We start from the raw sequence: 22,343 nt of genomic DNA, 5'->3' as shown, positions 1-22,343 counted from the left end.
ACACAGACATCATAGAGAATATTAGATTGTGTATTTTCATATATATGTACAGATTTTCATTGAACCACCTCAGACAACACCACACAATACATAGTTCATAGAGGCCACACGACACATATGACAGCAGTAGTATACAAAGGATCAGAACTCTTGTAGAAGAATAGGCTTTTGTTTTTTGTCCTCGTGTCCAAACGCACGAGTCACAACGACAGGAAATGCAATCCAGTTCTCGCCCTCAAAAAGGCTTCCGTCGTCATAGTTACAATCACATGAACATTGATGTCCATCTTTCACGAAAGGTAGCTGCAGAGAGGTCATGGCCCAATCAGGACAGACCTCAATCACTTGTGTCCAATAGAGAGGTTTACAACCCAGAAGGCCCACCTTTTTGTTATACACTAGCCCATGACATTATCATTGTGCCAGCTCAGTGACAGCATTTTAATCCAACAAAGATCTGTGAATATAAATTAGCATGTGTTCAGTTAACTAACAAAACCTACATCCCCCAGTCTGCAAACAGCATTCAGTGAGGATTCACACAACGGGGTTGGTCTCAAAAGTCTACAATGGCGTCCTTTTCTCATCTCCTTCTTTCACCTGCACTAGTCTGCAACAGGTGGATAGGTGAGATGACACTCCTGTTCCATTTGGCCCATAGGGCTTTCACCTATCCTGGGATTTCAGATCAGTGCAGATGAAGGGAAGAAGATACGCAAAGGGGACGAGGAAAGGAGACTACTTTTGACTATTGAGATGCAGCCCCAGACTTAGTTCCACCGCCAAGGATTATTACTGCACACAGCACTCCTCTAAGGCCTCTCATTCATCATCACAAGAGCACAACAATCCAAGGGCCCCTTTAAGAGCTCTCCCATTTTAAATAGATTTATTTATCAACAATTTAGGACAGGTCCCCTTTAATGAAAAAGTGCTCAACTCATATATATATATATAAAAAAAACTGCATTTGATAGTACATTTGATATGTCCAACGATTAACTTAAAATGCATGGACTGCTTGCTTTGTTGAAAGCAGCCTGGTTTGATGCATGGAATAAAATAATGAATTACTAAATTCACCACATTTCAACAGGATCACAATCGTTTGTGGTGTCCCATCTTGGTCAGGTCAGTAACATGATGAAGGGAACACATTGATGAAGTCAGAGGGGGAATTACAAAACAGGAACACACAGGGCTAAAGTTACCAGACACCGGGCAAACTAACTAAATGAATTATGATTGTGCTGACATTTCAATATGCACACATGTGTATCCTACTTCACATTCATTCACAATTCCCAGTATATATCGACCAATCACTCACTTACAGCAAACCATTCAGTACATATGCAGGTGAGTTACTTCAATTAAGAAGGTAGCCGTATGTAACGTCACCCTCACAGCACACACAGGATTCTGTGTGGATAACAATCCCTAACCAGACTAATTGCCTAAACACAAATCAACCCCTCCCTTTTCAAACTGTTCGTTGACTTGGATTTCTGCTCAGAAAATACCCTTTTCTTTAGGTCAGATGTAGAAACTGCAGAAGTGCTAGTAACATTTCACCGCACCCACTATAACATCTGCTAAACTGTGTACGCAACCAATAAACCTCGATTAGATTTTCACTTCCATCCCATTTCATTTGGATTAATTTATACTGTAAGAATCTTGACACTTATGACATCACTGTTGAATCCTTATCCATCATCTCATTCTAGGCAGAGAACAGAAAGCATAGGTACTAAAAATCCCCAAATGAACTGGGGTGTTACTGCGGAGACCGTTTCCATGGAGACTTGGCCTTTCCGCCCGTGCGGTTTAGCCGGCGATCCAACAGCTCTTCTGGATTGTCGTCCTCAAAGCAAAAGGACCCCACTAAAAAGAACCACGCTGATATGATATAGCAGGCTGCTGAGGTGGGCAGCATGAATAACATGTGTTGGCGCTGGGCTAAAAAGGAATGGACTGAGAAAGACTGGTCTCCATGCCACTGCTCATCCTAGCACATAGAACAGAGATTATGGAGAAGATATGCATTCTAGATTAAACCTTTCACCCCAAAGTGTCTCAGGAAAGAAACGATATGAAACCCCCACAAACATTACTGAGAGCAGAACACAACGTGAGAGTCTTTTTCCCTCTCTCTCTCTCTCTCTCTCGTCAAGAAGGTTTAGAATCCGCGTGCAGATTGAAAAGCTGAGTCTTCAGTGTTCAATCCGATGGGAGCATAGAAGAACCACACTGCAACCCAAACCACAGAAGATTAAAATACAAATAGCAACAAATAGATTCATCATCATTTTCACAGTCGGTCCAAAAAGTGGATTTTTCATTCTTCTTGTTTGCAGTTCAAAAGTCCAACTCCCCTTTCATCAGTCTGTCGTCAATAAAGAGGGGAAAGTTGTTTTCAGCCAAATAGGTCTTTCAGGTCGTTGTTGACGGACGAACTGTGCCTGAGCCCACCACCCGCGTTCATTCCGGGAGCGGCCGTGGGCTGAGAGAAGTTCTGCGGGCTGAAGAAAGGGTTGGCCTGCATCCCAAACCCGCTGGTCAACCCTCCCATGGCTAATGGCGCGCCCTGCATCGGGGCAGTCTGATTGGGCTGGGCTGAACCAAACTGATTAAGCCAGGGGGTGGCGGTGGTCTCAGGGGTGGGCTTGGGAGGAGCCATTTGGTTGAGGCTGACTTTGGGCTTGTTGGAAGTGAATAAGGAGTCCAAGGCAGACATGTCAGGGGTGTTGGTACTCCCTTGGTTGTGGGTCAGGGCACCAAAATTAGGGGTGCTGGTGGTGGTGGCCATCCCTCCGTAGAGGCCGGGGCCGGGGGGCCGCATGCCCAGACCCCCTGTCTGGAAGCCCATGGTTGGGTTGTAGCCGTTGCTGACCAGAGAGCCCATGGGGGTGGTGGAGGGGTAGGCTGAGATGGTGCTGCCCTGGATGAGGCCTGGTCTGGGGGGAGAGGTGAGGGACAGGCTGCCCAGGGATGTCATATTGTTCAGCAGGCAGCTGCTCAGGTCCTTGGCCTGCCAAAAACATCAGGTCAAATCAGCTTATCATCTCAATGACAAATAGGTGGCAGGTTTGAAGTGGAAACTAAAGTAGATTACATCACTGTAAAACATGAAACTAATAAATGATACAGATATATTGTGATTGTTCTATATGAGGAGATCAAAACGTGTAACCATGGACGGCTACCAAGTAAGGAACTATACATTTTCACATGAGTATGTGTGTGTCTACTACCTGGGTAGAAGGAGTAGCTGGTTTGATACTCTGGGGGGCTAGTGCTGGCTGGTTTCTTAGTTTGGCTGCCTGTTCCTGCTCCTTGGCTAACCGCTGCTTCTCCTCCAGAGTCAAAGACATCTATAGAGAGAGAGGGAGAGAGAGAGAGATGAGGGACAGAGCGAGAGAGAGGAGAGGGACAGAGCGAGAGAGAGGAGAGGGACAGAGCGAGAGACAGGGGGAAGGGAGAAAGAACAGAAAACGTTAATAATAATCCCTTATCCCTGAAATATACACTAGCAGCTATACAAGGTTAGGCTAGGTAAGATGGGTTTGGTAACATTCAATCACAAAAAGAGAGTCAAACAGAACATGCACCACCCAAGCTAATTTAACAGGAACGTTTACAGACTTCCACTGCAATACGTTTGCTCCGGTCTGTGCCTACTGAATAAGATGCAGAGTACGTACTCTGTTGCGTTGGGGAGCTGATGCCGAGTTTCCGTTCACTTTCCCATTAACCCCTGCACTCCCAGAACTCCCTCCAAAGACATCATCAATCTGGAAAAAGACAACGGTTTCAATAAGCCATAACATACATTTGGCCTTATAAGTGTATGAACTCACATACATAAAGCCTTCATTAAATCAATCCTTCATGCATTTGCCTCATCCGGGCAATCGCCTTTCCCCTCTTTGTCAAGGAAATGACCTCTCACCTGGTTGCCAGGGCTGGGGGTGCGCTTCGTCTCTTCCGATTGGTTGGTCTGACTGGTATTAATATTCATACTCCTGAGGACAGACAGAATAGCTCAAACTATTTCATTCAGGGGAATTTGGCTATCACAAACATAAAACATTACTCAACCCTCATCTTTCTAATCAGATTCCGAACATTAACTTGCATCACATCTTTCCTGAGTCATTGTTGACTAATAAAAGGAGAAGTAGGAAGATAGTAAATACAGAAAGAACAGAATAGTCTAAAACATTATAAAGTGTGTAGAGCTCTGTGAGTGTGCATAGAGAATAAAATACAAATGTCTGACCATCTCTATGCACACTCACAGGGCTCTACACACTAGGCACACAGACGCTCCAAAACACATACACAAACCTATACATATCTACCTCTATCAATCCAGTATCCCTGCACATTGGAAATATGGTACTGGAACTGACCCTGTATATAGTATGCGTACTTACTTTATCGTGTTGTTCTTATATCTTATGTGTTTTTGTTCTACCTTGTTATTTTTAGTAAAACATTGTTATTGATTATTGCATTGTTGGGGTTAGAGCTGCAAGAAAGACATTTCACTGTACTGGTGCACCTGACATTACAACGTCAGAGGAAGACAGGAGGGAGAGAATGATCTGACTGATACCTCTGTTGTTCCTGCATGCTGTGTAGCTGCTCCAGTTTGGTCTTGTGTTCTGCCTCCATACGAGTCAGCATGTCTTTGATTACAGCCATGAAGGAGTTAAACTGAAACACACACAGAGAGAGGATGGGAATACAACCTCTGTGTGTGTGTGTGTGTGTGTGTGTGTGTGTGTGTGTGTGTGTGTGTGTGTGTGTGTGTGTGTGTGTGTGTGTGTGTGTGTGTGTGTGTGTGTGTGTGTGTGTGTGTGTGTGTGTGTGTGTGTGTGTGTGTGTGCGTGCGCGCGTGCGTGTGTGCGTGTGTCTACCTACCTGGTTGAGGTTGAGGTTGTTGTCTATACTGAGCGAGACTAGGTGAGGCAGACTCTTGGCAGCTAGGTGCTCTTTGGGGATGCCCAGTTTCTTATGGGAGAAAGTACACTTGTAGATCCCTATGGGAGGAAACAACCACTCCACAATAAATCAGAACCACAACAATCAACAGACAACGCAGCAATACTGTTAAAGCGATAGATCATGTTTTTAAGTGTTAGCCCATTTCAATTTGTCATTTCATCCTAGGTGAGTTGTCGACTCATTTTATTCTAGGAGAATTGACTCATTTCATCCAAGGAGAATTGACTCATTTTATTCTAGGTGAGTTGATTCATTTTATCCTAGGAGAATTGACTCATTCCATCCTAGGTGAGTTGATTCATTTCATCCTAGGTGAGTTGATTCATTTCATCCTAGGTGAGTTGATTCATTTCATCCTAGGTGAGTTGATTCATTTCATCCTAGGTGAGTTGATTCATTTCATCCTAGGTGAGTTGATTCATTTCATCCTAGGTGAGTTGATTCATTTCATCCTAGGTGAGTTGATTCATTTCATCCTAGGTGAGTTGATTCATTTCATCCTAGGTGAGTTGATTCATTTTATCCTAGGGGATTCTAAAATAAGATAGAATTCTTTAACAGTACTGATCATTTTCTGTTGAGATTTTCTTTGTTTGAAAAAAAAGCCAAACTATGCCTAGGACTATCATCTAGATTCTAAGATGTTCTAGATGTTCCGTTACCTAGAACCCCCATGAGTACGGCTGGTTCTCTGGAGGGGATCTGTTGCAGGAAGGGAAGGATCTCGTCAATGACGTACCATTTGTCCAGGTACTCCAGAATCTTCCCCAGGCACACCAGGGAGTTCACCCTCACCTACACACACAGGTCAAACATACGCACACACAATCAGAATATTTCTGTCACCTGTCAATCAATGGTCAGTCAAAAACAACCATGTGCATTCGATCAACACACACAGAGAGACAGAGAGAGACAGAGAAAGAGAGACAGAGAGACAGAGAGAGAGACAAAGAGACAGAGAGACAGAGAGACAGAGAGAGAGAGAGAGAGAGAGAGAGAGAGAGAGAGAGAGAGAGAGAGAGACCAACAGAGACAGACAGAGAGAGAGTCAAATGAAAGCGAGAGACTGACTGCAAGTGAGGAGGTCTGTAGACAGGCAGACTTGATGCGGGGGATGAGTGCGTTCTTCATGGAGGGATACTCGATCAGGTTGGCAAAGGTAGGGATTATGTTCAAACACAGCTCCTGGGGGGGGGCACACAAATATATGGCACAGCATTGCCGATAACTTAACGGCAGAGGTTTCCAAAGAATCACATATAGCCTAGAACTCTCGAATGGACATTGGGATCATAGCAACTGCAAAATATTGTCTGTCTCGGTCAGGCGTATTATAGATTCTCTATGGAGGTTCCCATGTGAGCTTTACAGAGTTGGTTGAATGTGCTGCTAACCGCTGGTCCAGGGTCAGGTTTTTCTTATCCTCTCAATGGTTAGTTTAGGATTTGGGGGCGGGCAATGGGATTCTAGAGCTGTGGTTAGGGGCAACTTGTACCACAATCAGTGTTTAGTCGTTAACGCTGCAGTTATCCTCCTACACTTTACTTCCTTCACTACATCACTCATTTGGATAGGTAAATAGAGATGTCTGTCTTTTACAATGTACCGTACCTGGCAAACAAATTACGCATTAAATCAAGGCAGTGTATTTTTTACGGGCAGAAAATGTATGGCAACGGACGACAGTATGCTAATTTACACTTACCTTGAATCACACTCAAACTAAACCTAACTTTAACCTCAATCCTAAACCGGATTTAATTAGTATTGCACTTCTCTTTCTGCCGGGGGAATAAACCCTTTGTAAAGTCATGATGTGCTTGTCCCTGGTACCTGTATCTGGATGGAGGGGGCCTCCAGGGCTCTGTAGACCATGGGCAGAACGCTGTTCTTAATGTCCTCTGGTGGAGTCTTGGTCAGCAGCAGGTCCATCTTTTGCAGGAAGATCAGCAGGATCTGAGAGACACAGAGGGTTAAACGCAGTTCATCCAGGCTGAATGATGGGAGAGTGACAGATAAAAAGAGAGAGATGGGTAACTACCAGTGAAATGAAACTAGGAAGAAAGTGAGCTCTTTTTTTAAGCATTAGAGTGTCATACACACACACACAGTGTCACACACACACACAACTACGCTTAGCAAAGACCACTCACCATATTGCTTGCCTGGAGGCATGAAAAGGAGAAGAGAGAGAAACAGTATGATACATACAGCCCTGTCACCAGATAAAGCGTACAGCATCCTCTAGTCTGTTATCTAACCATGCCATCCCTGTAACACACATCAAGAAAACATAGAAGGTAGGCCTGAAAACTGGGTATGGGGATACACTGTATGTGTGTGTCCTTTGCATCCTGTGTGTGTGTGTGTGTGTGTGTGTGTGTGTGTGTGTGTGTGTGTGTGTGTGTGTGTGTGTGTGTGTGTGTGTGTGTGTGTGTGTGTGTGTGTGTGTGTGTGTGTGTGTGTGTGTGTGTGTGTGTGTGTGTGTGTGTGTGTGTGTGTGTGTGTGTGTGTGTGTGTGTGTGTGTGTGTGTGTGTGTGTGTGTGTGTGTGTGTGTGTGTGTGTGTGTGTGTGTGTGTGTGTGTGTGTGTGTGTGTGTGTGTGTGTGTGTGTGTGTGTGTGTGTGTGTGTGTGTGTGTGTGTGTGTGTGTGTGTGTGTGTGTGTGTGTGTGTGTGTGTGTGTGTGTGTGTGTGTGTGTGTGTGTGTGTGTGTGTGTGTGTGTGTGTGTGTGTGTGTGTGTGTGTGTGTGTGTGTGTGTGTGTGTGTGTGTGTGTGTATATACCTGGACAGGCTCCTGCTGCTTGAACACAGGGGTGAGGTCCGGCAGGATGAGTCTGACGTACTCGTCCTTGGTACACTCCTCTGCGATCAGCAGCACATTGGGCAGGACGAACGGCACCATGTCTGGGTTCACAAACTCTGAGGTGAGGGCTGGGAGGATACGATACACCACCACTCTCTGGGGTGGAGAGGAAGAGACAGGACGCAAAAAGGTTAGGAACAGTGGCTTTAATCAGAATAATTTTTATTAAGTCACCTTTGAGCACATATTTGCAAAATGGCCAATCCCAATTTGACTGGATTATGAAGACCGCGTTCCAAACTACCGGTCCACTGAGGATGAAGCATTCTACTGTAGGAATGTACAGCTAGGACACTAAAATGACCTGTAAGAGCAACACACACACACACACACACACACAGTGAACACTAACCTTGGGTAGCTTGGGCAAGACCTTGGGCAGGTTTTTGTAGAACTGGGACTTCTGCAGGTTGTCCCTCTGGAAGAGGGAGTCAAAGTAGGCCAGCGTCACCGCCCCAACGTCATCAAAGAAGGGGATCTGAAGTATCCAGAGGCAGAGAAGGGATTATTCAACTGAACTGGGTGGTATGTCATAAAGCAGGATCAATGACTTCATCTTGCTTAAATTCTCTGAAATAACTTTTTAGGAATACGATCTTGAAACGGGTCTTTATTAATGAATCAGAAAATCTAAAAGGCATTTCTAAATATTTATCAGTTAGCTAACTTGGTGAGCATGTTTTAATATGTAAAACGTATTGTGTATCCTGTTGTATTAGTGACATAAGGTCATAAGTTGGTGACACGGGGGGTGATCTGACCTTGGTCATCTGGTCAGCATCAGGCCGGACGTTGGGCGTGACACTCAGCAGCATCTTGACGTGCTCCCTCACCTCCTCAGGAATCTTATTCAACATGGTGGGGCTCAGTCTGCTGAGCTATGGACAGACAGACGGGGGAGAGAGAGATCTACTAATTCAAAAAGTATGGAATCAATGAAGCATTACAAATATTGCAGTGCACTTTGGCATTAATATCCCTCTGTCCTTTTCTCCCCAAAATGCTAAATAAGACGTGATGCATTCTAACTAAGGTCTGCTGCCTGAATGAGGTCCTTGGGTGCTGTCGCTCCAGAGAACTCTAACTTTATGAAGAGGGCCAGCACTCACAACTTTGATGTATATTTTTTACTAGCAATCACGTGGACACGTTCTGGCCATCAAGCCTTCATCTCACTAACCGCCCCCTCACCTGGTCCAGCTGTCGGCTGAAGCTCTTGAAGATGTCGTGCTTGTTGACCTGGAACACGGGCTTGCCCTCGTTGAAGACGGCATGCATCACCACGCCCAGCGAATACATGTCTGAGGCGGCATCGCAGCTCACTGACAGGATGTACTCGGGGGCCAGATACTCTGGGTTGGGCAGGCAGAGCGGCGGCAGGTTGGGCTCCCACTCCTTACAGGAATACTTGAGCTGGGGGAAGGAGGGAGGGAGGTGGAGACAGGTATGTAAGGATATATACAGATACACACAGAGAAAGAGATGCATACAGGTGCACACAGGCAGATGCGCTGAGCATCTCACCTCTGCATCGGAGGGGTTGGTGGAGGAGATGCTGAAGTCAAAGCCCATGATCTTCCAGGCTCCGCTCTTGTTGAGGATGACGTTCTCCAGACACAGGTTCCCATGGACCATCTTCACCCCGCTGTGTAGGAATGACAAGCCCTCCGAGATCTGAGGGAGGGACATGTGAAGGAGGGGGAGAGAGGGAGGGAGAAGAGAGAGATGAGAGTAGTCACAGGGAGAGGATAACAAAATAGAAAGAGAGTGAAAAAGAGAAAGGAAAAGAAAGAGGCATGAAGCAGATAAAGATAGGAGAGGTAAGACAGTGAGCAGAGAAACAGAAAGACAATCTGTGATATTAACTAAAGACTTTTCACAGCATTCCTCCTTAAAGGGGAAATCTGCAGTTCAAACAATAACAAAGGCAACTCCGCCAATGTTTTGGTAAAAAGCCGAAGTGTGGGGCTGGAAAATGTTTATCACTCCCAAATTCCTAGACAGAGCTATGGATGCAAGAACTGACCATCCATTACATCAACATCATAGTTTTAACCATGTTTAAAGGCTAGTGTTGGTTTACAATAAACAAATTAGTAAAACAAGCTTTGGGTTCTGATGGGGTACGACAGTTGAACTAAGCTCATGAGGCATTTATAAGTTATATTCTTCAAGAATCAATGGGTAGATATAATCGATTTATAAGAAGAAAAAAAATGTATGTAGCAATCGCAGATTTCCCCTTTAAATAGCTGTGTGACTTGGCAGGGGAGTGCAATCTAATCAATTATCCCCAAAAATATGCCTGGGACACAATTTAATAAAGAGAAAGAGAGGTGTGGTTAGGTAAATTGGGTTTGAAACATACATCTGCCAAGCAATATACATAGCAACAAGACATGTGTGTGTGTATTGGGTCTCACCTGCAACAGGCCATACTTGGTCTCCACGTCGTACAGCTTGTAGTCCTTGATGTCTGTGGGCACGGGGCTGGGCAGGTTGTCCCACTGACCCAGCACATTGGACAGACTGGCAAACACTGGCTCTGTACAGAACGCCAGGCAGTCCCTGAAGGAGGGAGGGAGAGAGGAAACAGTGTCAATTATTACAAACAACGGTGAAGAAAGAAGGAGTGTGTTAAAAATGACAGAGAGAAGAGTAAGATAAAGAACAAAAGAAACGGGGGATGATGGTGAACTAGAGGAAGGATGGAGTAATAAAAAAGTAGAGAAAGAGGTAGTGTGAGAGAGAGAGGTAGTGTGTGTGTGTGTGAGAGAGAGAGAGGTAGTGTGAGAGAGAGAGCGAGTGAGAGAGGTAGTGTGAGAAAGAGAGGTAGTGTGAGAGAGAGAGGTAGTGTGAGAAAGAGAGGTAGTGCGAGAGAGAGAGCGAGTGAGAGAGGTAGTGTGAGAGAGAGAGGTAGTGTGAGAGAGAGAGGTAGTGTGAGAGAGAGGGGTAGTGTGAGAGAGGGAGAGCGAGTGAGAGAGGTAGTGTGAGAGAGAGAGGTAGTGTGAGAGAGAGAGCGAGTGAGAGAGGTAGTGTGAGAGAGAGAGGAAGTGTGAGAGAGAGAGCGAGTGAGAGAGGTAGTGTGAGAGAGAGAGGTAGTGTGAGAGAGAGAGGTAGTGTGAGAGAGAGAGCGAGTGAGAGAGGTAGTGTGAGAGAGAGAGGTAGTGTGAGAGAGAGAGAGCGAGTGAGAGAGGTAGTGTGAGAGAGAGAGAGAGAGTGAGAGAGGTAGTGAGAGAGAGAGGTAGTGTGAGAGAGAGAGAGCGAGTGAGAGAGGTAGTGTGAGAGAGAGAGCGAGTGAGAGAGGTAGTGTGAGAGAGAGAGGTAGTGTGAGAGAGAGAGAGCGAGTGAGAGAGGTAGTGTGAGAGAGAGAGGTAGTGTGAGAGAGAGAGGTAGTGTGAGAGAGAGAGGTAGTGTGTGTGTGTGTGTGTGAGTGAGAGAGAGAGAGAGCGAGTGAGAAAGGTAGTGTGAGAGATACCAATTAGGATCTGGCTAAAAATACATGAATCAGTTATAGAACCCTTTATGGTTGTGAGGTCTGCGGTCCGCTCACAAACCAAGAATGCACAAAATGGGACAAACACCAAATTTAGACTGCATGCAGAATTCTGCAAAAATATCCTCTGTGTACAACGTAAAACACCAAATAATGCAAGCAGAGCAGAATTGGGCAGATACCCTCTACTTATCAAAATCCAGAAAAGAGCCATTCAATTCTACAACCACCTAAAAAGAAGCGATTCCTAAACCTTCCATGAAAAAGACATCATCTACAGAGAGATGAACCTGAAGAAGAGTCCCCTAAACAAGCTGGTCCTGGGGCTCTGCTCACAAACACAAACAGACCCCATAGAGCCCCAGGACAGCAACACAATTAGACCCAACCAATTCATGAGAAAACAACAAGACAATTACTTGACACATTGGAAAGAATCAACAAAAGAACAGAGCAAACTAGAATGCTATTTAACCCTAAACAGAGAGTACCTTGTGGCAGAAAAACTGACCACTGTGACAGACCCAAACTTAAGGAATGCTTTGACTATATACAGACTCAGTGAGCATGCCAATAAAGCCCTTTGAATTGAAGTAGAGAGAGAGAGAGAAGGAAATAGAGAGAGAGCGAGAGAGAAGGAAATAGAGAGAGAGAGAGAGAGCGAGAGAGAAGGAAATAGAGAGAGAGAGAGAGAAGGAAATAGAGAGAGAGAGAGAGAGAGAGAAGGAAATAGAGAGAGAAGGAAATAGAGAGAGAAGGAAATAAAGAGAGAGAAGGAAATAGAGAGAGAAGGAAATAGAGAGAGAAGGAAATAAAGAGAGAGAGAGAGAGAGAGAGAGAGAGAGAGAGAGAGAGAGAGAGAGAGAGAGAGAGAGAGAGAGAGAGAGAGAGAGAGAGAGAGAGAGAGAGAGAGAGAGAGAAGGAAATGGAGAGAGAGAGAGAATGACCGAGTGAGTACCTCTTGTTCCACTTCCTCTGGCAGGTGTATGTATTATTCAGTGCCAAGTCTGTAGAGCTAGGCCCAAAACCTTTCATCATATCTTGCTGCATGTGTGTATGCGTCATCTGTTGTGTGTATGTATCCATTTTTTGCATGGGTGTGTATGATTGACTTCCTTGTGTGTATGCATGACAAACTAGAAAAAAGTGGCAATATTACCGTTTGTCCCTCTTGAGACACCGTAGCAGCTAGTACACATCCTTAAAATAGTCTGAATTAATCTAAGGTAACTCAAGAGGTCTGTAATTATAATTTAGAAATTTTTGCAGAGGAGGTCTTAGTCTCACAATTTTACATCTAACCAAGATGTTTGGTGCAGTATTCTCTCTCCCTCCTGTCTCAGCCTCCAGTATTTATGCTGCAGTAGTTTATGTGTCGGGGGGCTAGGGTCAGTTGGTTATATCTGAAGTACTTCTCCTGTCTTATCCAGTGTCCTGTGTGAATTTAAGTATGCTCTCTCTAATTCTCTCCTTCTCTCTTTCTTTCTCTCTCAGAGGACCTGAGCCCTAGGACCATACGTCAGGACTACCGGGCATGATGACTCCTTGCTGTCCCCAGTCCACCTGGCCTTGCTGCTATTCCAGTTTCAACTGTTCTGCCTGCGGTTATGGAACCCCTACCTTTCCCAGACCTGCTGTTTTTAACTCTTAATGATCGGCTATGAAAAGCCAACTGACATTTATTCCTGATTATTATTTGACCATGCTTGTCATTTATGAACATTTTGAAAATCTTGGCTCTCTCTAATTCTCTCCTTCTTTCTCTCTCTCGGAGAACCTGAGCCCTAGGACCATACGTCAGGACTACCGGGCATGATGACACCTTGCTGTCCCCAGTCCACCTGGCCTTGCTGCTATTCCAGTTTCAACTGTTCTGCCTGCGGTTATGGAACCCCTACCTGTCCCAGACCTGCTGTTTTCAACTCTTAATGATTGGCTATTGTCACGGCTCCTCCTCTGCCGTGCAGGGGGTGGTTCCTCCTGCAGGCAGAGGAGGGTCGTTAGTGATTGGAGCCACCTGGGCTCAGGGTATAAAACTGCTTACTAATCACCTCTCCCTGTCTTGCGCTCTCTCTCTGCTCATGATTTGTTTGTTCCTTTTTAGTTTTGACTCAGTCATGTTCACACACACATATTCATGCACCCATGCACTTTACATACACCTTACATTATGATACATCCACACCTCATTCCTTTTTCTTAGTTTAAGTTAATAATTTGTTTAATAATAAAGAACACTTTTAAATTGGCCTATACCTGTTGTTCGTGTCCCCTCATTTTTGTCACAGGCTATGAGCCGGCATGTGACAAGTGGGGACTCGTCCGGGATAGTAGTTAACTTGGGTTAGTTTAGTTCAGATTGACAATTTTTTTTGTTTGAGTGGATGTTTTGGTTGGGCCAATTTTGTTGAAGAGAGAGTGGAGAGCCATGTGTTCTTTTGGTTCAGTTAGCTTGGTAGCTAAGCAATTCACTCTGTGTTTTTCTGGGTTTTGTCCAGGTGGGAGTCCTCTCCTGTTCAGGCATATCAGCAAGTGTCCATAGGAGGCTTGTGGTGATTTTGTTTTAGGTGGCAGTGAACGTGGGTAGAGCATCCTTCTCCCTTTTCCCCTACATCGGCTCGGGAGCACCTCCGTGGTTATGGGAGGGCCGCCAGTTTCTGGTTGTCTTTTCCATTCCACTGGTTTTGTGTGCATAAAACCCCACCACATGTGACTGCACGAAGACCAGGGCCAGTTAGTTAGTAGTTTTGGAGGATAGTGGGGTGTGGCTCCTGTCCTTGAACCCAGACTGACAGCAGGTGAGTTGTGTTTTTTTGAGCATTTGTAATAGTTGTATTGGTTGAGGAAAATGTCTTCCATTTTGTGTAGTTTTGTTCAAGCTCCTTCAGAGGTAGCCTTAGAGTTGTGTACTAAGGAGCAGTTAATTGAAATTGCTGAACATTATCAGATTGAGATTGTTGATAAAAAAATTAAAGAGACTGTTAAAACTAGCTTAAAGCAGGGTCTTAGGGAAATGGGTGTTTTTGGCGGTCAGTCTGCTAGTAGTGAGAGTGCAAGTTTTCAGTCTAGCCCTTCATTCACTTTTGAGCAGCAGAGGGAACTGTTGCAAATACAATTAGAGATAGAGCGATTGAGAAATGCTAATAGACCGGAAAGACTACCACAGTTTGATGTTTCACAGAATCTTCGTTTGTTGCCTAAATTTGATGAGTCAGATCCAGACACATACTTTACTTTATTTGAGCGTATTGCGGAAGCTAGCGCTTGGTCAGATTTGGACATGACTATGTTGTTGCAATGTGTACTTACAGGTAAAGCACGTGAGGCTTTTGCAGCACTGAGTGTAGCTTACAGTAAAGTTTATGCTAAAGTTAAATCAGCAGTTCTGAAGGTCTACGAGCTTGTGCCAGAGGCATATCGTCAACGTTTTCGTTACAGGAAAAAGTTAGATTCACAAACCTATTCTGAGTTTGTTTGTGACTTGACTTCTGCATTTAATCGTTGGTGTACAGCTTCTGAAGTTAGTACTTTGAGGGTCTGTCTAATTTGATTGTGTTAGAAAAGTTCAAAAATTCTGTTTCTTACCAGGTTGCTACATACCTGAATGAAAGTAAAGTTAAGTCTCCAAGTGATGCAGCCATCCTTGCAGATGAGTACAGGCTAACACATAAAAGCCATTTTGAGTCAAACAGTGACGTGTACCATAAAAATAACTTTACTCCTAGGAATAGGAGGTCACCTTTTTTTGGAGATTTTTTCAAAAGGCCTCGGCAGAAGTTTGGGTCTGGAGGATTTAAAGCACCGGTTAATGCTAATACCTGTCGCTACTGTTTAGTTGAAGGACATTGGAAGAAAAATTGTCCTCTGCTTAAATCAAAACAGTCAGTTCAAGTTAAACCTGCTGTGATGGCAAGTCCTGTTACAGCCTCTGACCACCAGGGTGAGCTGTTTCAGCCACTAGTTGAGTTTGATTCTCAGTTTTCCCGCTGTGATTTTTCAGCCTTTATTTCAGATGGTGTAGTGTCCCTGGTAGATAGCAACCAGAATGTTAAAATCAAGATCCTAAGGGACACTGGAGCTTTAGATTCTTTTATTCTGGAATCTGTTTTGCCGTTCTCTAAAGAGTCTGATACTGGCCGTTGTGTAATGGTATGTGGTATGGGTTTAGTTCCATTCTCTTGTCCTTTACATGAAGTTACCCTAAAATGTGGTCTGGTAGAGGGTGATGTAGATGTTGGGGTTAGACCTCAGTTGCCAGTAGAGGGAGTGCACATGATTTTGGGGAATGACTTGGCAGGTAGTAAGGTGTGGGCAGATGGCAAACTAAACATCTGTAAGAAGCAACCTTCAGTGCCACCTGCAAGGGAATCTCCAGATCAGAACTGTGTGTCTCCTGAGGTATTTCCAGTTTGTGCGGTTACCCGCGCAGCCTCTCGTAAGGAGATTGAGAGTAAGCCAGAAAGTCTTGAGTTGCCAGTCAAACTCCAGACAGAACAGTTGACTAGTTCTAGAGATTCATTGATGGCTGAGCAAAAAGCCGATACTACTTTGGCTGATCTGTTTGATAAAGTGGTTCCTGATTCAGTGGTGAGGAATAGTGCTCAGTGTTATTTTCTTCTTGATGGGCTGTTGGTCAGGAAATGGGTTCCACACTATGATCAGGGTCTAGGAGAACCAGTCTTTCAAATAGTTGTACCTACTACTTTGCGAAATAAAGTGTTGCAAACTTCACATGGTGATGTGGCAGGTCATATGGGTGTTCGTAAAACTTATGATCGCATACTTCGTTATTTTTTTCTGGCCACGTTTAAAGCGGGATGTATCTCAGTTTATTAAAACTTGTGATACGTGTCAGCGCACAAGCAAGCCAAATCAGGTTGTAAAGCCTGCACCGTTGTATCCAATACCAGCCGTAGGGCAACCTTTTGAGCATCTTATTATCGATTGTGTTGGGCCATTACCAAGGTCCAAGTCAGGTCATAGCTACTTATTAACTGTTATGTGTCAAGCAACCAGATATCCGGCAGCTTTTTCCTTGCGTACCATAAAGCTTTAACTACTGATTTTGAAGTTAACTCAATTTATTTCAACATTTGGGATTCCAAAAACCATCCAGTCAGATCAGGGGTCTAACTTTACCTCTCATTTATTTGCTCAGGTTCTTAAACAGCTTAAAGTTAAACACAACAAGTCTACTGCGTTCCATGCCCAGAGCCAGGGAGCTTTGGAACGTTTTCATCAAACTTTAAAATCCTTGCTTCGTGCATATTGTACGGAACTGTCTGCCGACTGGGAGGGGTTACCTTGGCTGTTACTAGCTGCTCGTGAAGTAGTGCAGGAAAGCACAGGGTTTAGCCCAAATGACTTAGTGTTTGGCCATAAGGTGCGTGGGCCTTTAGCAGTGTTGCAGGATGGTTGTTTGCCTGAGGAACCACCTCGGAACCTTATTGACTATGTAAATGGTTTTAGGTTGAAGTTGTATAGGGCTGGTGAACTAGCGAAAGAAAAACTAAAATGTTCTCAACGGAAAATGAAACTGAAATATGACGGACAGGCTGAGCTGCGTGAGTTTAGTCCCGGTGATCGGATACTTGCTCTTCTGCCTCTTGTAAGTTCACCTTTTCAGGCAAAATACTGTGGTCCTTTCACTGTGTTGCGTAAAGTGTCAGATTTGAACTATCTTATTGAAACCCCTAGTCATAGGAAGTCCTCTAAATTATGCCATGTGAACCTGTTAAAATGTTATCACTCCCGTGATCTAAGCAAAGTTGAAGGCACTCCAGCAGTGAGGTCAGTGTTGACTGCTGCCCCAGTCCCTGCATCTTGTGGCTTTAATTTGGTGGAGGGGGGAGAAGAGGAAGTTAAAGTTTCAGATGAGGTCTTACAAGGACGGTTGAAAAACTCCCAGACTTTGCAAAACCTTGGGGTTTTGGTAGATCATTTAGACTCTGAGAAACGTGATGAATTGGTAGCTCTTATTAGAAACTACCCTGTTTTGTTTTCTGACACTCCATCACAAACCCACTTAATTGAACATGATATAGACATCGGAGATGCTAAGCCTATCAAACACAGATTTTATCGTGTATCTGAGAAGAGACTAAAACTGGAAACAGAGATGCAGTCTATGTTGGACACAGGTATTAATTTGGCAAAATGTGAGTTTGCCAAAGCTACAGTCACATACCTAGGCAAGGTTGTTGGTCAGGGATTTGTCTGTCCCGTAGAAGCCAAGGTTCAGGCTGTGAAGCAGTTCCCACAGCCCTCTACAAAGAAAGAACTGATGCGCTTCCTGGGAATGGCGGGGTACTACCGTGCTTTTTGTAAACTTTTCGGTAGTAGTGTCCCCACTGACCAATCTGTTGAAGGCCAAGGCTGAATTTATCTGGTCCACCCAGTGTCAAGAGGCATTTGATGCAGTTAAGACTCTTTTGTGTTTGGCACCTGTGTTGGCAGCACCAAATTTTGGGAAACCTTTCAAATTGCAGGTAGACGCCAGTCAAATCGGTGCTGGGGCTGTGCTTCTCCAGGAGAATGACGACAAGGTTGAGTGTCCAGTCAGTTTCTTCTCCCGAAAATTTAATAAGTATCAGAAAAACTATTCTGTAATTGAAAAGGAGGCTTTAGGTCTCATTTGGGCTTTACAGCACTTCGAGGTCTATGTTGGTTCTGGTTTGACCCCTTTAACTGTGTTCACTGACCACAACCCACTTGTTTTTCTGAGGTCTCTGCAAAACCCAAACCAGCGCCTGATGCGTTGGGCTTTGTTCTTGCAACCTTTCAACCTTGATATTAGACACATTAGTGGTAAGGATAATATCATTGCTGATGCTCTGTCCCGTGCTCCTTTAACCTAGCTTGTATCTTTTCTCTGCTGACCCCTACGGGCTGTCTGCGCCTCTTTTCTCTTAAATTGCTCCCCAGGTACCAGGGCTGCTGAGTTTGAGGGGCGGACAGTCAGCTGGGGGACACGGGGCTACTGCTAGGAGCCGCGATTGGTATTTTTGTTGTTTATTTGTTTTTTGGGAAATTTGAATTATTTTGAATATGTTGGAGGAAGTTGGGTTGAGGGTGGGACCCTCATTTTAAGGTGGGGGGGTGTCACGGCTCTGCCGTGCAGGGGGTGGTTCCTCCTGCAGGCAGAGGAGGGTCGTTAGTGATTGGAGCCACCTGGGCTCAGGGTATAAAACTGCTTACTAATCACCTCTCCCTCTCTTGCTCTCTCTCTCTGCTCCTCCAGGTATGCTCATGATTTGTTTGTTCCTTTTTAGTTTTGCATAGTTTTCACTCAGTCATGTTCACACACACATATTCATGCACCCATGCACTTTACATACACCTTACATTATGATACATCCACACCTCATTCCTATTTCTTAGTTTAAGTTAATAGTTTGTTTAATAATAAAGAACACTTTTGAATTGGCCTATACCTGTTGTTCGTGTCCCCTCATTTTTGTCACAGGCTATGAGCCGGCTTGTGACACTATGAAAAGCCAACTGACATTTATTCCTGATTATTATTTGACCATGCTTGTCACATGAACATTTTGAACATCTTGGCATATTTCTGTTATAATCTCCACCAGGCACAGCCAGAAGAGGACTGGCCACCCCTCATAGCCTGGTTCCTCTCTAGGTTTCTTCCTAGGTTCTGGCCTTTCTAGGGAGTTTTTCATAGCCACCGTGCTTCTACACCTGCATTGCTTGCTGTTTGGGGTTTTAGGCTGGGTTTCTGTACAGCACTTCGAGATATTAGCTGATGTACGAAGGGCTATATAAAATAAACTTGATTTGATATTTCTGAAGTGAAAGCATTTGCATGAAAATTATTAGTCTGTCGTTGAATGACTACAAACACTTCATTGAAGAATCCCTACTGTTGACCAATCACAGACGAAGGGGCGTAAACTTCAAACTAGGACAAGCCTCAAGAAAAAAATGGTGTGCTCGATCAGCCCCAAAAAATCCTGCAGAACACCAAAACAAACAAAAATATCACAAAATGTAGTCAGAATATACGCGCAAACTGTTTGGACTGGGAAGCAGACGGTAAGCTTAACCCACCTCGACTCTTCCAGTGGGTGCTGGACAGTGAGCAGACGAGGGTGACGCAGTCTGGTGAGCTGCTGCACACCTCTCTTCAGAGACTCAATGATCTGGTCCTTGTCAAACTTCTGATACTTATCCACCATCTTCTTATCAAACACAAACACAGCCACCTCCTGGAAGAAGAAACAATAAGACAGGAATTACCATCTGCATCAAAACAAACACTGACAGTTTGTGTCAGTTGGAGATGGTAAAATGAGTCCCATCTATCCTTTGAAGAAATTGTGGAAAACAAATGTGTAAGTTCTCAGGCTGCCCAAGGACTGGGTTGGGAGACATTGTTCTAGTTAAGTATAGAACTGTCCATGAAGCCCCCAGGCAGCCTCACCTGTTTGGTTGACTTCTTGGTTCCGTTGTAGATCCTCCAGCACATGCCGGGCCCCCCGCTGGCGATGTGGCGGCCCACTTCAAATTCACGCGTCACCGGGTTTCCCATGACAGCGCTGGTCATGTCGGCCGTCACCTTGGTGACAGTGCTCTTGAGCTTGTTCAGCATGGACTCCATGGTGACTCAGCCTGAACTTTGACCCCTGGGGGGGAAGAGAGACAAAGAGGTCACAGAGGGTACAACTATATGGTATTCTGAAAAAAAGGCTGAAAACACACACACACACCCCTTTCGTATGGAGAAAAAACCTAGTCTATTAGCAACACATACTGACAGCTTGCCACCGAGAGCAAAATCACAAAATGTTGCACATTAAAGTGTCCTGTGCTGGCTGTAGACAGAGCTATCGATGTCTCTGATGTGTACCACAGACACACACACAGTACTACAGAGTACACACAGTGGGCAAGTGGGATTACACAAACCCCAACAAATCTCCTAAATCAGTAACTTAGAAGTGAGAGAAACAGATCCGAACAGGAGTCAATATCTCTGTATTATTAGTATGCATTGTCTGCAGTCGCGTCTGACAAATCCCGACAAGCGCTGTCCAAACTCCGGCACGACAACAATAGAATCAAAGTGAATGAACACATTCAGACATAATATCCTATTAGCATATCAAGCAGTACGTCTCAAATGGCACCCTATTCCCCATTTAGTGCACTAAAACCTGGACAAAAGTAGTGCACTATATAGGGAATAGGGTGCCATTTGGGACACATACTGGAGATGTGGGTTCACACGCCAAACAGACTAGTGAGGAAGCCATTGACCTCATGTCTAATTATAAACCTTAGAGTCACTGTCTTACGCCTCTATCTGTCTGAGTCGGTCTCTTGCAGGCAGGGTATAACGTCATTGCTCTCCTCAACACCTGGGCTTGGTGCTGATGTCATTGCCAACAGCCATAATTGAGTCAGTGGACACTGCTGGACGTGGACAGAACCAAGAGCTTTAATCTTGAGCAGGGAGGAAACCAACCGGTCCATAAAACCCATTACTTAATCAACTTCTTCCCCACTGTGTGTGTGACTAACTTTCTCTCTCTCATTACTGCCTAATCCATCATGTCCAAAAAACTGTGGAACACACACTAGAAAAAAAGCAATGATTCACACATCGGTTGCCATAACAATGAACAGAAAATTCTGTCCCAAACTAAATGTGTGGGCTACGCCACTGCTTATAACTAACTAGAAGTTAAATATAACTACAAGAAATGTAAGACGTATGAAATAAATGATATCCAGCTCAGGGCTCTCCTGCTATGCATTTTGTTTTCTAACTTGCTATCTAAGTGGCTAGATGTCAAGATCAAGCTTCTTGGTTACAGCAGAGACATCCTGAATCAAGATTGATGTTGCCTAAAAAGTATCAAAGTGTAGACTTTGATACTTTTTGTCTGTCTGCTGTGAAAAGATTTACACAATATTATTCCTGAATGCAGTCGTGTCATTTCAATAAAGAGTATTTCCATTTCCAGAATCTCGCCTTGCTATTGAGATCCTCACATTGATGACAGATATTGAAATAGAGCTGAATGAATGTATGAATAAGACCAAAATATGTCTGCCAGCTTGGAGACCTAACTACTGTATATCCTAAGCTAAATGCAATGCAATGCAATGTTGGAATATGATATATCCAAAGTACCTCACTCTCTCTGGATATTGTATAAGTTAGGCTACATTTAACACTCCACTTCAATGTGGACCTTATGATCATAAACGTGAAATCAATTTAACTACTTGTTACAATTGGTTGAATTTATTTCCCACTGGAAATGTGAATGTGCCAATCACAGAGACTTTCCCCTCGTCACCTCACCGTCTGTGTAGCTAACTAAGTAGCCAGATCACGTGACTCAGGTAGGGTAGCTGAACAAACACAAGCAGCTAGTTAACGTTAGCTGGCTTCTATGATAGGCTATCCATACCAGTGAGTCTGCCGACGGCCAGTTCAGCAATTGCGGAAGGAACGCGATTGTGTGACAGGGTTAGAGCTTACTACACCATGTATCTAGCTACGATTAACTTCCAGCTAGCTAACGTATTGGCGAAACCAATACCTGTCCTGTTTAACCGGTTTTTGTTAATATGGCTACCCAGTTAGCTAGCCGTATAACCTGGCATGGATAGCTAGTTAGCTATCGTATAGCAGTAGGCTAGGTAGGAAACTAGTTAAAGGGAGACGTCACTTTTGACGTTTGTTGAAATGCCGTGTTGCGTTTCTGGGTCTGAATCAAACTATATCAAGCTTACCTGTGTCACGAAGGGAATGTCAGTGGTTTTATGATTCCAAGTACTGTTTAAATTGGAAAACAGCTGTCAGTGATGGCTGTGGTACACAACTTCCATCTCTTCCAGTACAAATTTCTGGTTGACTTCTTTGCTAAGCTAGCTTGCCACTTACTGTAAACGTCACTTCCGGCTACTCTATCAGATAAGTGCCCTTTCTGTT

At 44.3% G+C, this 22,343-nt stretch overlaps 1 protein-coding gene across 2 annotated transcripts; it reads right to left on the bottom strand.

Moving 5' to 3' along the window:
- Positions 1–14: 14 nt before the first annotated feature.
- On the bottom strand, positions 15–22,314 carry LOC129838929 (SCY1-like protein 2). Of its 2 annotated transcripts, XM_055906197.1 has the most exons (19): positions 22,145–22,314; positions 19,821–20,022; positions 19,448–19,605; positions 10,308–10,452; positions 9,409–9,558; positions 9,076–9,297; positions 8,646–8,762; positions 8,237–8,362; positions 7,804–7,980; positions 7,173–7,184; positions 6,853–6,975; positions 6,091–6,204; positions 5,679–5,811; positions 4,933–5,051; positions 4,625–4,725; positions 3,956–4,028; positions 3,708–3,797; positions 3,258–3,377; positions 15–3,034 (listed from the first exon to the last, which is right to left on the bottom strand). In XM_055906197.1, exons 2-19 carry the CDS (start codon positions 19,995–19,997, stop codon positions 2,420–2,422), a joined length of 2,772 nt encoding a protein of 923 aa, XP_055762172.1. In that variant the 5' UTR covers positions 19,998–20,022; positions 22,145–22,314; the 3' UTR covers positions 15–2,419. The 2 variants fall into 2 exon arrangements, with proteins under 2 accessions (XP_055762172.1, XP_055762173.1); XM_055906198.1 differs by lacking the exon at positions 7,173–7,184.
- Positions 22,315–22,343: the final 29 nt, after the last annotated feature.

This window comes from Salvelinus fontinalis, chromosome 39, assembly GCF_029448725.1.
Source record: "Salvelinus fontinalis isolate EN_2023a chromosome 39, ASM2944872v1, whole genome shotgun sequence".
Lineage (NCBI taxonomy): Eukaryota > Metazoa > Chordata > Actinopteri > Salmoniformes > Salmonidae > Salvelinus > Salvelinus fontinalis.
This window is presented reverse-complemented; position numbering and strand designations above follow the sequence as displayed.

Excerpts from the sequence above, each read along its gene's own strand:
- LOC129838929 (XM_055906197.1), bottom strand. The coding sequence starts at position 19,997 with ATGGAGTCCATGCTGAACAAGCTCAAGAGCACTGTCACCAAGGTGACG. Across the intron at positions 19,606-19,820 it reads CCAAGAAGTCAACCAAACAG|GAGGTGGCTGTGTTTGTGTT; the intron begins GTGAGGCTGCCT and ends TTCTTCTTCCAG. Across the intron at positions 3,798-3,955 it reads CCCCCAGCCCTGGCAACCAG|ATTGATGATGTCTTTGGAGG; the intron begins GTGAGAGGTCAT and ends GTCTTTTTCCAG.